Here is a 12589-nt window from a genome sequence, read left to right on the forward strand (position 1 = left end):
AACAACATACATCAACATAGAAAAGTCAAACACCTGCACAAGATCAAGCCAACCAAAATCCAAAAATGGATGGGCAAGGGGCTCATGGCATCAAAGGCCTAGCTGAGGAGTCACTGGCAACGGGTGGCTGCTGGGGGAGGGAGAGTCAGTTTTCTTCAGGGATGTGGCCCCTGTGAGGCTACCCATGCTTCAATAGATGGCCCCACACCCATGCACGCACTGGTACCAAGTAGACTGACTCAGTGGTTTTAAAAAAGGCACTTGAAATTGGGAGGGAAAAGTGGTAAGAGTGATGGGGAGGAACTGGAAAAGAGGTAATGGGAGAAGAATTTGATCAAAACATATATACATGTATGAAATTCTCAAGCAGAAACAATAAATAAAACAAATATAGAAATGTCTAAAAATATTAAAAAATAAATATTTTTTAAAATATGGTATAATCTAGTGTTGGAAAAAATGAGGTATGGAAAAATAAATACTATTTATGTCTTTAACTATATATTATGGCCTTGCTTCTTATTTAAAAATTAGTTCAATTGTTCAATCTTTCTAAGCAATATTGACTTCTGTAGAATAGAGATTCTACTTTACAGACTCACTAGAGGGATTAAATTAAGTGTCAGTTAAAGGACTATTCTGGTTGGGGTACTTAGATTAGATGCACAGATTGGGTAGACAGTGGTGGAGAAAGGAAGGGTGAAAATAGAATAGTTAACAGTCCAGGCACATAGGATGCAGCTATGGATCAAATTATTAACTGCAGATGTTAAAAGGCGATCAAGGGCCCCTCTCGCATACTTCTTTCGAGATGAATGCTCAATAAAAGGTTCCATAGGAATTCTGACTGGACTTATTGTACTAAGTTTATAGACTAATCTGCTCCACTCATACATTTTTCCATCTATGAACACCTTATGCCTATTTAGTTACTTTAAAATTTTCAACAGAATTTTATAGTTTGTGTAACTTTATTGTACTTTTCCTAGGAAGTAACACTGTGGCTATTATAAGGGCTTTTATTTTTCATTCCAATGTTCTTCCTATTGTTAGTATATACAAACGTACTAATTTTTTGTGTGCTAATATTGAACCTGGCCTAATTTACCAACTGACTATCTCACTTTGTTTTGGATCCAGAATCTAAAACTAAAGAGTCTCACTGACTCCTTTTCAGAGTTAGCATTGCCTTAATTATAGTCACTGAGAATATTTATGATAAATAGTAGATGGGGGAGCAGGTATTCATCTCTTACTCTGAATCTTAATGACAGCATTTCAGATATCTCATCATTAAGGGTGCTGTCTGCTATACATTTTCAGTCTTCACACATGATCACACTGTGGTCTTCTCTTTGTGCCAAAGATAACATTCCATTGTCCTCACGTTTGTATTGTTTCCAAATGAGAACTAGTTTCTATAAATGATGATTCTTACTTCTGGCTGCTCTAAGAGTTTCTATTTATAACTGGCTTTTCATAATTTGACTATAGTATGCTTTGGTATGGTTTCTTTTTCAAGTTTATTTAGCTCTTTGGGTATGTGGACTCATTTCTCATCACATTTGGAAAAAGATCTCCTTGCATTAAAAAAATGCTCAGTGGTTAAGAACACTGACTGTTCTTGCAGAAGACCCAGGTTGGAATCCCAGCACCCACATGGCAGCTAACAACTGTCCATAACTCCAGTTCCAGGGGATCGAACAGTCTCTTCTGTCCTCAGCGGGCATTGAACAACATGGGTGCACTTACCTACATGCAGGCAATACATGCATACACATAAAATAAAAATATTTTTAAAAATTTGTTTCAGTAACTCCTGATATTCCTATGCATTTGAATGCACCTTTATATATGTGTAAGACTACTTAATACTACCTCACAATTCACACAGACTTCATCTTTTCTGTCTGTGCTTTTATCTCAGGCTGACTGGTCTTCAAGAATGTTCTTCTGGCTCTTAAGTACAGCCAATGAATCTTTCATTTTAGATATTATACTTTTCAAATATAAGTGCAGCATTCTCAAGTCTGTATGACTTCCCTACTTATTTTCCCAGTATAATGTTATCCTTTAATCCCTGAACATATTTCTAGCATCTACTATAAATATCTGACAATTTCATAAACATCACTTGTGGGTCTATTTCTATTAACTGATAATTTTTTCTCGTTTTTGCTCACATTTTCCTGCTTCTAAGTAATATCTGATTGTATACTTAGCACTCTGGACACTACACTGTTGGCAGCCAACTTTCAGAGTGTGGAGTTTTGTTCTGGAAGGCAGTTAGTTTAGTTGAAGTCTAGCTTGGTCTTTTAGAGGTCTGGTGTTGAACTTAGCTAGTGAGATTCTAAAGAAGCCTTGACTGCAGGACAGCAGTAACCTACCTTTAACCTACTCTGAAACCTTGGAATTTCTGAGGTTTCTAAAGCATTGTCCAAGCTCTAGTTGTCTTTCAGTTTATACTTTTCAGAAGTCATTCTTTTCCTTTGTATTTCTTTTCCTTGTCTTACAAACTTGTTTTAGTTTTGTTTATACAGGTATTTGTTTATACAGACAGTGAAGACAGTGCTAGTTACAAGGAAAACACATTCCATTTCCCTCATTACAAAAAGAAAACAATTCTTTTATTAAGTGTATACTTGTAACATATATAAGAAAATTTTTGAATTAAAAAAAGCACTTAAGTCATACACACTTTCTTATCCTCATTTTAGGAATATCTATATTCCCTTCACTTCTTAAGTTACTTGTGGAAAGCACACTAATTTAATAAGATTTACTGATAACAGTTTATATACACAGAGTTGTGGTTTCTGTAGTCCAGTCTATTTCTGTAACAGTACAAGGTGAATGCTAGAGTCTGGAACAAAGAGCACTGTCTTTGTAATTTATCCAAATGAAGAAAGGAAAAACTCTTAAAACGATTTTATTTTTCTATTTCTCCCTCCATTTCTAGACAGCCTTGTTTCCTGGCCACTTAAATTTGTTCAATAGTCTTTCTTCAAGACTGAGTGTCCAATCAAATTCTCCTCTGAAGGTCAGCCCAACTATAAGACAAGAAGGCCTCAGAGCCTAGAGACAAGCAGAGCTCATGGCAGATAATACAGCAAGCAGGGCATGGGAAGGAAGCTTTCCAGTTGATGCAGGGATGTGCAGAATGAATGACAGGAATTAGACATAAAATTACGTATAGTTATTTTTGCCTAAAAAGGATTATCATTTTGGAAAGACTCAAAAATTAACTAGATAAAGGTCAGCTCTTACTACTTCAAGTGCTGTATACACATGTAACAAATAAAAGGAGGGAAATAGTTTTTGAAGAAAAAGAAAATGCTATCAACTAGGAGACAGAGACAGCTCAGCAGTTAAGAGCACAGATTACTCTTGCTAAGGAAGTGGGTTTGGTTTCGAGACCCTAAATAGTGGCTAACAAACCATCTGTAACTCCAGTTCCAGGGGATCTGACGCCCTCTTCTGGCATCTGTGGGCACTGCACATGTGGTGCACATATATACAGGCAGGCAAAACACTCAAACACATAAAAGAGTAAAAAAACTCTTTTTATGTGGGCGCTGTGGATCATGCCTTTAATCCCAGCACTCAGGTGACAGAGGCAGAGGCAGAGGCAGAGGCTGGCGCATCTCTTTGAGTTCAAGGCCAGCCTGATCTACATAGAGAGTTCCAAGCCAGCTGGGGCTACAGAGAGATCTTCTCTCAAAAGGACCAAAAAAAAAAAAAAACTTTTATAAAAGAAAAATAAAAGAGAAATGTCATTAACGAAAAACAGATAAAAACCACATAATTACAAAATATATTTTAATGTTGTATGCATAACATGCTCTATGTTTTCAAAGCAACCCTGATTTTTAAAATAAGTGAACAGGGCTAGCAGGGTGGCTCAGCAGGAAGAGGGACTTGCTGCCAAGCTTGACAACCTGAGTTTGATCCCCAAGCCACACACACAGGAGAAGGAGAAAACTGACCCCCACAAGCTGTTCTCTAGATGTGTGCCTCCAGATGTGCACTGTGGCATGTGCACCCACCAATAAATAAGAGTAACAAAAAATTTAATGAGATAAGTTGATAATTTCTGTTTGAAACAAACATTATAGATAATTTTAAGATAGTAATGATATTTTTAAAGTTTTTCTTTGTCTTGGAAACACAACTTGAGCCATGGTGTGATGTTGTGTCTTAATACTTAGGTGCTTAAGTTCATTATATATATTTCACAGGTTGATAAGATACAAAATCACCCAAAACATTAAATTCTGTTGGGGAACCCTGCTGCTAGGGTTGTAGTCCTCCATGTCTGGATAGCTCTAAGGGGCTTGGCGCTATATGGAAGGACTCCCCTTCTCAGCAGGGGGCCTCCTGCTCTCTTCCTGACTTACCTGGAAAGTGCCGCCAAGCACGGATGCCTGACCTTATTTGGAACATGACCTTTGGCATAGTTACCTGGAGTTTTTTCTGTTTTTTCTGTATGATAATCAGGCATTGCCCAGTAATCCACATAGTCGGATGTTAGGAGCCTACTGCCACATGTAAACAAAGCATACTATGAGCACCTATCAGCTGAAGCACTGGCTACTGCCTCCGCACTATATTTTCCCTAACCCCCACTGAATAAATGGAGCTGTTTCACTGAATCTAGAGCTGTTTCACTGAGTCTGGAGCTGTTTGTATCATTGAACCTGCCTCCCCGGAAGGGCTTTCTTCCATCAGTGCTCACTGGCCGTCCTGACCCAGCTAGTCACTTCTGCTCCCTTTGTCCTCCTGAAACGGTGGCCAACGACCCACGAGGAGAGGGAGCGACTCCACAAAATTCCTTTCTTTTTACTACTCATCTAATAAGGGAATTTCTTGATCTGTAAGAGAAAGATGGTCCATCCCATTCCAACCAATTCTAATATATATTAGGCCTTTCTTCATGTCAAATCAAAAGCAGTCTCACTACTGTACTGTAGTCCTAACCTCCTTAAACTAGAAAATCAGTGTGTTCATCTGTGACAGGATATCCTTTCTGATGTTGGCAGTGTTTTCTTCAAGTTCAGTAGCTCTTTTCTGACTTCTTAATAAAAGCATGTGTTTGTAAGTGTAACTGAAATCAGTCTATAAAAGTTTCACAAAGACAGAACACTGTTTAAACCTAAACCACCACCCTGGTATATTGAGAGCACTTAGTTCACAGCTAATAGACTAGAAATGGGAAAAATATATAGTCAGCATTGCCTACTTTCCTACTTGTAATTTTGTTAATATTTTTCTTAAAAATCAAGGTTATTAAGTTATATAATCTCAGTTATTTGTAACTATAATATTATAATAGAATATTAGTTGACTCTAAAAATAGCTTCTTGTATTGAATACATTGGCAATAAATATTGACAGTTTGACACAATTTTTCAGCTTTACTGTAGCAAGAAAGCAATACATTCACTATGCTGCATAATTTGAACCTGGAACCTTTCTAAAGTCGGCAGGATGCTTTTTCACAAGCTTTCTCTTCATGTTGGGCAGCAGCAGCAGCAGCAACCACACCTCTCAGCCAAATGGCAGTGTGGGGTACAACTGGTGACACACCTGTGCTGTGCTCTAAGCTATGATGTTTAGAAGTTCACGTTCATTAGGGCTTTTTTATTTATATTTATACTTGAGATGGGTTTACTATATGGGTTTATTCCTAAATCAAGCTTATATCTTGTATCTTTGAAAAACCAGTAAGATCCACCGTAGTCCATAATCCACACTGCACAGCAAGTATATGAGTGATCTTCCATGACATCAACATTATCCTGAAGGAATCTGAGATTATGCCCACTTAACTCCAATTGTAGTCAAAGTAATTTAAAATCATTAACAAATTAAGACTGTACACCAATTAGTGATTTTTGGAGAGATACACAGGCACAGAATAAGTATGGACAAGGTCGGGTTAATTCCTGGGGATACTGAGCCAAGGGAAAAAAAGGCTAAAAACTATAGTGCTTCAAAGGCAAATGTCTTAGAAATAATTTCTTTTGAAGAAAAATATGATGTTTAAAACTATGTGCATTGTGCTGGATAGCTTGGATAGCTTTAGTGTCAACTTGACACACCTGGGTTGAGGGAGCCTCAATTGGAGAATTGCCTCTATTGGACTGGCCTGTGGCCATGTCTGAGGGGCATCTTCTTGATGAGTGATGTGGGAGGGCCCAGCCCAGTGTGGGTGGTACCACCCCTGGGCAGGTGGGCCTGTGTTGCATAAGAAAGCAGGCTGAGCAGGGACCAGGGGAGCAAGCCAGTAAGCAGCGTTCCTCCATGGCCTCCATGACTCCTGCCTCCAGGTTCCTGCCCTGAGTTCCTACCTTGGGCTCCCTGATGAACTGTGACCTGGGAGATGTAAGCTAAATAAACCCTTTCCTCCCCCAAGTTGGTATTGGTCAGAGTATTTTGTCACAGCAATGAAGAAACAGACTAAGACATGCATCTTTCCTAAATCCTTAGGGGCAGACACTTACTTCACTGTGGCACTTAGAAGAAAGTTCAGTTGTGGCATTAACAGGTTGTCTGGGGCTGAAAGATAACGATCAAACTGAACCTGAAAGAAAATGCAGACAGAGTACATGGATCTACTCAAAACATTTCAAACACACTTTTGTGTGATGATCAAATCTTAGGAAAATCCCCCAATACAACTACCTAAGATTGTCTGCTCGTATGAGCATTTCTTAAACTTTCTAAGTAAAACACCCTAAAACTGCTATAGAAACCAAGGCCAAAGGACAGCAAGTTCAAAACTGACCTGGGCTATCACAATGAGACCCTGCCACGAGAACAGATTAAATTAAAAATAGCCATTCGAGATTCATAGAAAAATGTTAGGGTTTTGGTGGTGTTTTTCTTTTTCTTTCTTTCTTTTTTTTTTCATTTTGGTAATGTGCTTAGAAAAGAAAAAGAAAAGAAGCACTCTAAAGTTTGAGAATCCTTAGTATGTGTGCTGGACAGCTTCGCTGTCAACCTGACAGACCTAGGAACCTCAACTGGGGACTTGTCTCTAGTGGATTTGTCTGGGGGCATGTCTGCAAGGAATTTTCTTGACTGTTGAATAATGTGGAAAGGAACAGCCCACTGTGGGTGGTGCCACTCCTGAGCAGGTGGTCCTGGGTTGTATAAGAAAAGCAGGCTAAGCACAGACCAGAAGAGCAAGTCAGTAAGCAGCATTCCTCAGTGGTGTCTACTTCACTTCCTGCCTCCAGGTTCCTGACACAAGTTCCTGCCTGACTTCCTTCAATGATGAACTGTGATCAGGACATGCAAGCCAAATAAATTCTTTCCTCCTCAAGTTGATTTTGGTCAGAGTGTTTTCTCACAGCAACAGAAACCTAACTAAAACAGCCAGTATTAACTTTTTTTTTTTAAGTCCTAATTTCCAAAGCATTTACTTTAATTGCCCTCACTAAGCTGAATCAGAAATAAAGCCTTAAGACTTCAAGTCTCTCTTCCTTGCATCTACTTAGATTTGCAAATCTAATCATTTGTTTATGAAACTGTTCATTCACCCATTATTTCTTGAGTAGATAACATCTGAAAGGTTCTGTATCAGGGAATGGGATGCAACGGAAAGTAAGAGGATGATCTCTAGTTTCATAAAGTTTATGGTCCAGTGAGAGGGATGCTAAACAGTCAACAATGTAAAAAATCACACAATTACAAACTGTACTAAATGTTGTAAAAATCAAGGTGATATAAAGGGTAAAGACGTGCAAAATGAAATCTCCAACATAATCAGACAGCAAGCAGGGAGAGAGCTCAAGGAGAGGAGACCTCATGCATGAAGGCCTCAGGTCAGAAGGAAAGTGGCTAGACATAGAAAGAACAGTCACGTAGGACTTGTGGGCTTTTTAAAGGACCTTAAGAGATTTTTGTTTGTTTTTCTTTGTTTTTTTGGACAGTCTCAGTACAGACTGGCTTTGAACTTATGAATAACCTGTCTACTAAGTGCTGGCATTACAGGCTACAGCATGAAGCTGTGAGGTAAAGCCAAAGCTGCAGTGGAGATGCCAGGATACTAGAGATTCCAGGACCAAGGGACACCTGCTAAGAAGGCTGCAGACATGGGGTGGGGCATACCTAACAGAAAAGTTCTATGTGCTCTAGGCATCAGGGCTAGGGGACTAGGACTCCACAAGCTTTTTGGAGCCTAACTGATTTTATTATAAGCCTCAGATGCTGGGCGGGGAGCTCCAGGATTTGGTGTTTGCCCTCATGGATTTGGGGTTTGTTTTGATCTGATGCCTTTCTATACCCTGATTTTTACCCTAATTCTTTTGGAATAAGAATGTTTAATCTGTACCATTATCTGTTGAAAGTATATAACTTTTTAAAAATTTTATTTTATAGGGGCTCACAGTCAACAGCTTTTGGACTTCGGAAGTATTAGAATTGTTAAAGATTAGTGGGACTTTAAAAGTTGGACTGAATTTTACATAAAGACACACATGAATCGTTAAGGACAAAACGTGGAAGTTTACGACTTAAAAATGATATATTTGGGTGTCAGGTTGACAAGGGATAGACCTGTGATGGCTGATTTCAAGTGTCAACTTGGCAGGGTCTGGAATCACCTGGAAAAGAAGGGATTGTCTAGATTACGGTGGTCTGTGGACATGTCTAAAGGATTCTCTCGATTGGGTTAACTTAGGGGGAAAGACCACCCTGAATGTGGGCAGCATCATTTCATGGGATGGGCCCTGGACTGAATGAAAACAAGAGGGAGCTGAGCACATGCATTCATTGTTTTCTTACACTATGGACGTAAAGTGATCAGCAGCTTCAAGAGCCTGCTGCCTTGATGTTCCCCTATTCCAGCCATGATACCTTAACTGTGAGCCAACATAAGCCCTTTCTCCCTTAAGTTGCATTATTCAGAGTATTTTATCATAGCAACAGGAAAAGAAACTAAGGCAATACTATAAAGGACAGTTCATTCTAGGGAACCATTTATGAAAGTCCAGTTGCTGTGGTGCTAAGTGTCTGAAACATTCAGGACAGATGGTAACTGTAGCACTTGAGCCTATAGGCTCTGGAGGCTGACTGCCTGTGCTGAATGGGATGGTCATGGGATTAAAGAGCTATAGCAATAAGACTACTGTGAAACTTGTAAAGCAGATGATGCTATGAGGAACAGGGTCACATGACTTCATTGTCATGCCATTGGTAGTTACACGTATGTGCAAAGAACAAAGAAATGCTACAAAAAGTGGGGATCATGGGAAAGGATAAGTTCTTGAGTGTGTATGTACACTTTACAGTACTAGAGACTAAATACAGGTCTTCACACATGCAAAGTAAGCAAGCACTTTCTCACTGAACTACAATTGGGATCTCTTCACTTGAAAAGAACACAAGAAACTGAAAGTTTAGTGAGTCTTGTACTGAAGAGTAATATACTATTTTAAAACTGGAATTCAAGGACCATGGCAATGAAAGTTTGTAATACACAGCTTAACTTCATGCTTATCATTCTTATTTCTTCATCAAATCAGAAATGAAACTCTCAAAATAAAGAAATCCTAAATAGGGGCTGGAGAAATGGCTCAGCTGTTAAGAGCACTTGTTGTTCTTACAGAGGAGCCAGGTTCAGTTCCCAGCACCCAGGGCAGCTAACAACTACTGGTAATTTCAGTTCCAGGGGATCTGATGCCTTCTTCTGTCCTCTGAAGATATTGCATAACATGGGTGTGCTTACATATATGCAGGCAAAACACTCATGCATGTAAAAAATTAAAACAGCTCTGGGCCTGGTCCTGCCATCACCTCTCTCCGCTTCCCTGGGCTGCACAACCCACCCGCCTCTTTTCTGGACACTGGAGCTGACCTCTAGGCCTGGAACCACCACTGCTTCCTGATCCCTTGCAACCAGATGAACCCAGTTCCTTCTCACAGTCCCCAGGAGCCCTCTGGGCCTGGTCCCACCCTCACCTCCCTCTGCATCCTTGGGCCTGCACAACCTGCCGGCCTCACTCCTGGGTAAGTCCACTGTGCCCTCCGTGCCTTGACTCCCCCAGCCCCATTCACCCCCTCCCATCTCTCCTCCTAGCCTTGGTGCTGTCCCATTCCTTGTCTTGGCATCCCAGACACCAGGGGAACCATGACTGCTCCCTGATCCTTTGCATCCAGACCAACCCAGTTCCTCCCTGCAGTCCCCAGGAGCCCTCTGGGCCTGGTCCCACCCACACCTCCATCTGCTTCCCTGGGCTGCACAATCTGCCAGCCTCTTTCCTGGACACCAAGGCTGACCTCTCAGCTTCCAGATCCTTTGCACCCAGACCAACCCAGTTCCTCCCTGAAGTCCCCAGGAGCCCTTGGGTCCTCTTCCTGCCCCCATTTCCCTTTGCATCTCTGGGTGGCATGGCCACCAGCTGCCCAAGACCAGCATCCTTCGTGGGCCCTGCTCCCAGGCCAATCCAACCCCCAAATTCCTGAGGACAGCATCTTTCCTGGATGAGTCCAGATCTTAGGAGAAAGCCTGAGAGCATCTGATCTTCATCTGACTGGGCCTCTGTGGGAACTCCTGAAGACAAAAGCAATCTGGCCACTCCAATATAAAATCAAAAGAGAGAACCGGAAGCTTAGACAAACCAGCTTTTCATGCCCAAAAAGTAAACCACAAAGGCACAAAAAGTTTAATTAAAAAGAAGCAAACCTAAACTTGAAGGCTTGAGGCTCACACAAGAATCAGAAACTACAAAAGAAATTCACATGTCATATCCCCACCAAATACCAATAGTCCTCTGGAGGAGTACAATGAGAACCCCCTAGAGATAATGCAGGATATGGAACTCAAAAGAACAATTATAAACATGATAAAAGAATTCACTGAATTTAAAGAACATACAAAGAAATCAAAGAACTGAAGGAAGATAGGGATAAACTTCTGAATGAATTCAGAAAAGAGTTAGAAATATTAAAGAATACTCAGGCTGAAATGAAGAAGGAAGTGAAACACTCAGTAAGTCAAGTAGAAATGACAGGAGAAAGCCTCACCAATAGGATGAATGAAATGGAAAACAAAGTATCAAGACTGCAAGATAAAGTGGATGAACTATACCACTCAAGCAAAGATTATAAAAAATTTAAGAAATCACAAGAATGGAATATGCAGGAATTGTGTGACATCATAAAAAGACCAAACTTATGAATCATAGGCATACAGGAAGGAGAAGAATCCCAAGATAATGGCATGGACCAGATCCTCAACAGAATCATAGAAGAAAATTTCCCAAAATTAAAGAAAGACATGCCCATACAAATACAAGAAGCATATAGAACACCAAACAGACAGGACCAGAAAAGAAACTCTCCATGGCACATCATAGTAAAAACACTAAATGTGCAGAACAAAGAGACAATACTGAAAGCTGCAAAAGAAAAACAAGTCACATATAAAGGAAAACCCATTAGGATTATAGCTGACTTTTCAGTGCACACTATAAAAGCCAGAAGAGCCTGGATCAAAGTATTCTGAGTTTTAAATAACAGATGCCAACCCAGATTACTATACCCAGGCAAAAGGTCTATTATAGTCTAAGGGGAAAGAAAAATCTTCCATGACATAAATAGGCTGAAGAAATTCTTGTCCACAAAACCAGCCCTTCAGAGAGTTCTGGAAGCAATACAAAGAGCTGAAGAAAGGAATGACTATACCCAAGGGGTTGTGGAAAGAAATTCAATGAAGGTATTACTGTGGAAAAGTACAGCTATATCAAGAATGTCAATAAAAATAAAAATGACAGGATTCAATACAAATCTTTCATTAATAACTTAAATTATCAACGGACTAAACTCCCCAGTCAAAAGACACAGACTATGTGAACGGATTAAGATACAAAACCCAACTTTTTATTGTCTGTAAGAAACCCATCTCACTTTCAAGGACTGGCACTATTTTAAGGTGAAAGGATGGAAAAAAAAATATACCAAGCAAATGGTACCAAGAAAAAAGCAGGCATTGCAATTCTAATATCTGACAAAATAGACTTTAAACTAAAAGTAATCAGAAAAGATAAAGAGGGCCACTTTATTCTGATCAAAGGAACAATAAACCAAGGAGATATTACAATCACAAACATATATTCACCAAACTCAGGTGCACCCAACTTCATAAAAACAATACTACAGGACTTTAAGACCCAGATAAATTCCAACTCATTAATAGTAGGGGACTTCAATATCCCACTATCTCCATTAGATAGGTCAACAGGGCAGAGAGTTAACAGAAAAACATCTGAATTCAATAATACCATATATCAACTGGACCTAATAGATATCTACCGAGTATTCCACCGAAGCACCAAAGGACATACTTTCTATTCACCACCCCATGGAACCTTCTCCAAAATTGACCATACACTGGGGCACAAAACAAACCTCAAAAATTACAATAAGAATGAAATAATTCCATGCATCCTATCAGACCACAATGCAATAAAGCTTAAAATCAACACCAGAAGAAGCCCTAATCACCACAAGAACACATGGAGATTAAACAACACACTCCTGAATGATGAATGGGTCAAAAGAGAAATTAAGAAAGAAATAAAAG

At 39.8% G+C, this 12589-nt stretch overlaps 1 protein-coding gene across 2 annotated transcripts in view; it reads right to left on the reverse strand.

The window, feature by feature from the left end:
• Nucleotides 1-12589, reverse strand: part of Cog6 (component of oligomeric golgi complex 6) — an 80945-nt gene that overhangs the window by 10928 nt on the left and 57428 nt on the right. For both annotated transcript variants that reach the window (XM_008849354.3, XM_029554218.1), the window contains one exon: nucleotides 6504-6583. In XM_008849354.3, coding sequence (XP_008847576.1) covers nucleotides 6504-6583 — 80 coding nt within the window. The remainder of the gene's footprint in view (nucleotides 1-6503; nucleotides 6584-12589) is intronic.

This window comes from Nannospalax galili, unplaced genomic scaffold (genome assembly GCF_000622305.1).
Source record: "Nannospalax galili isolate Female #2095 unplaced genomic scaffold, S.galili_v1.0 scaffold264, whole genome shotgun sequence".
NCBI lineage: Eukaryota > Metazoa > Chordata > Mammalia > Rodentia > Spalacidae > Nannospalax > Nannospalax galili.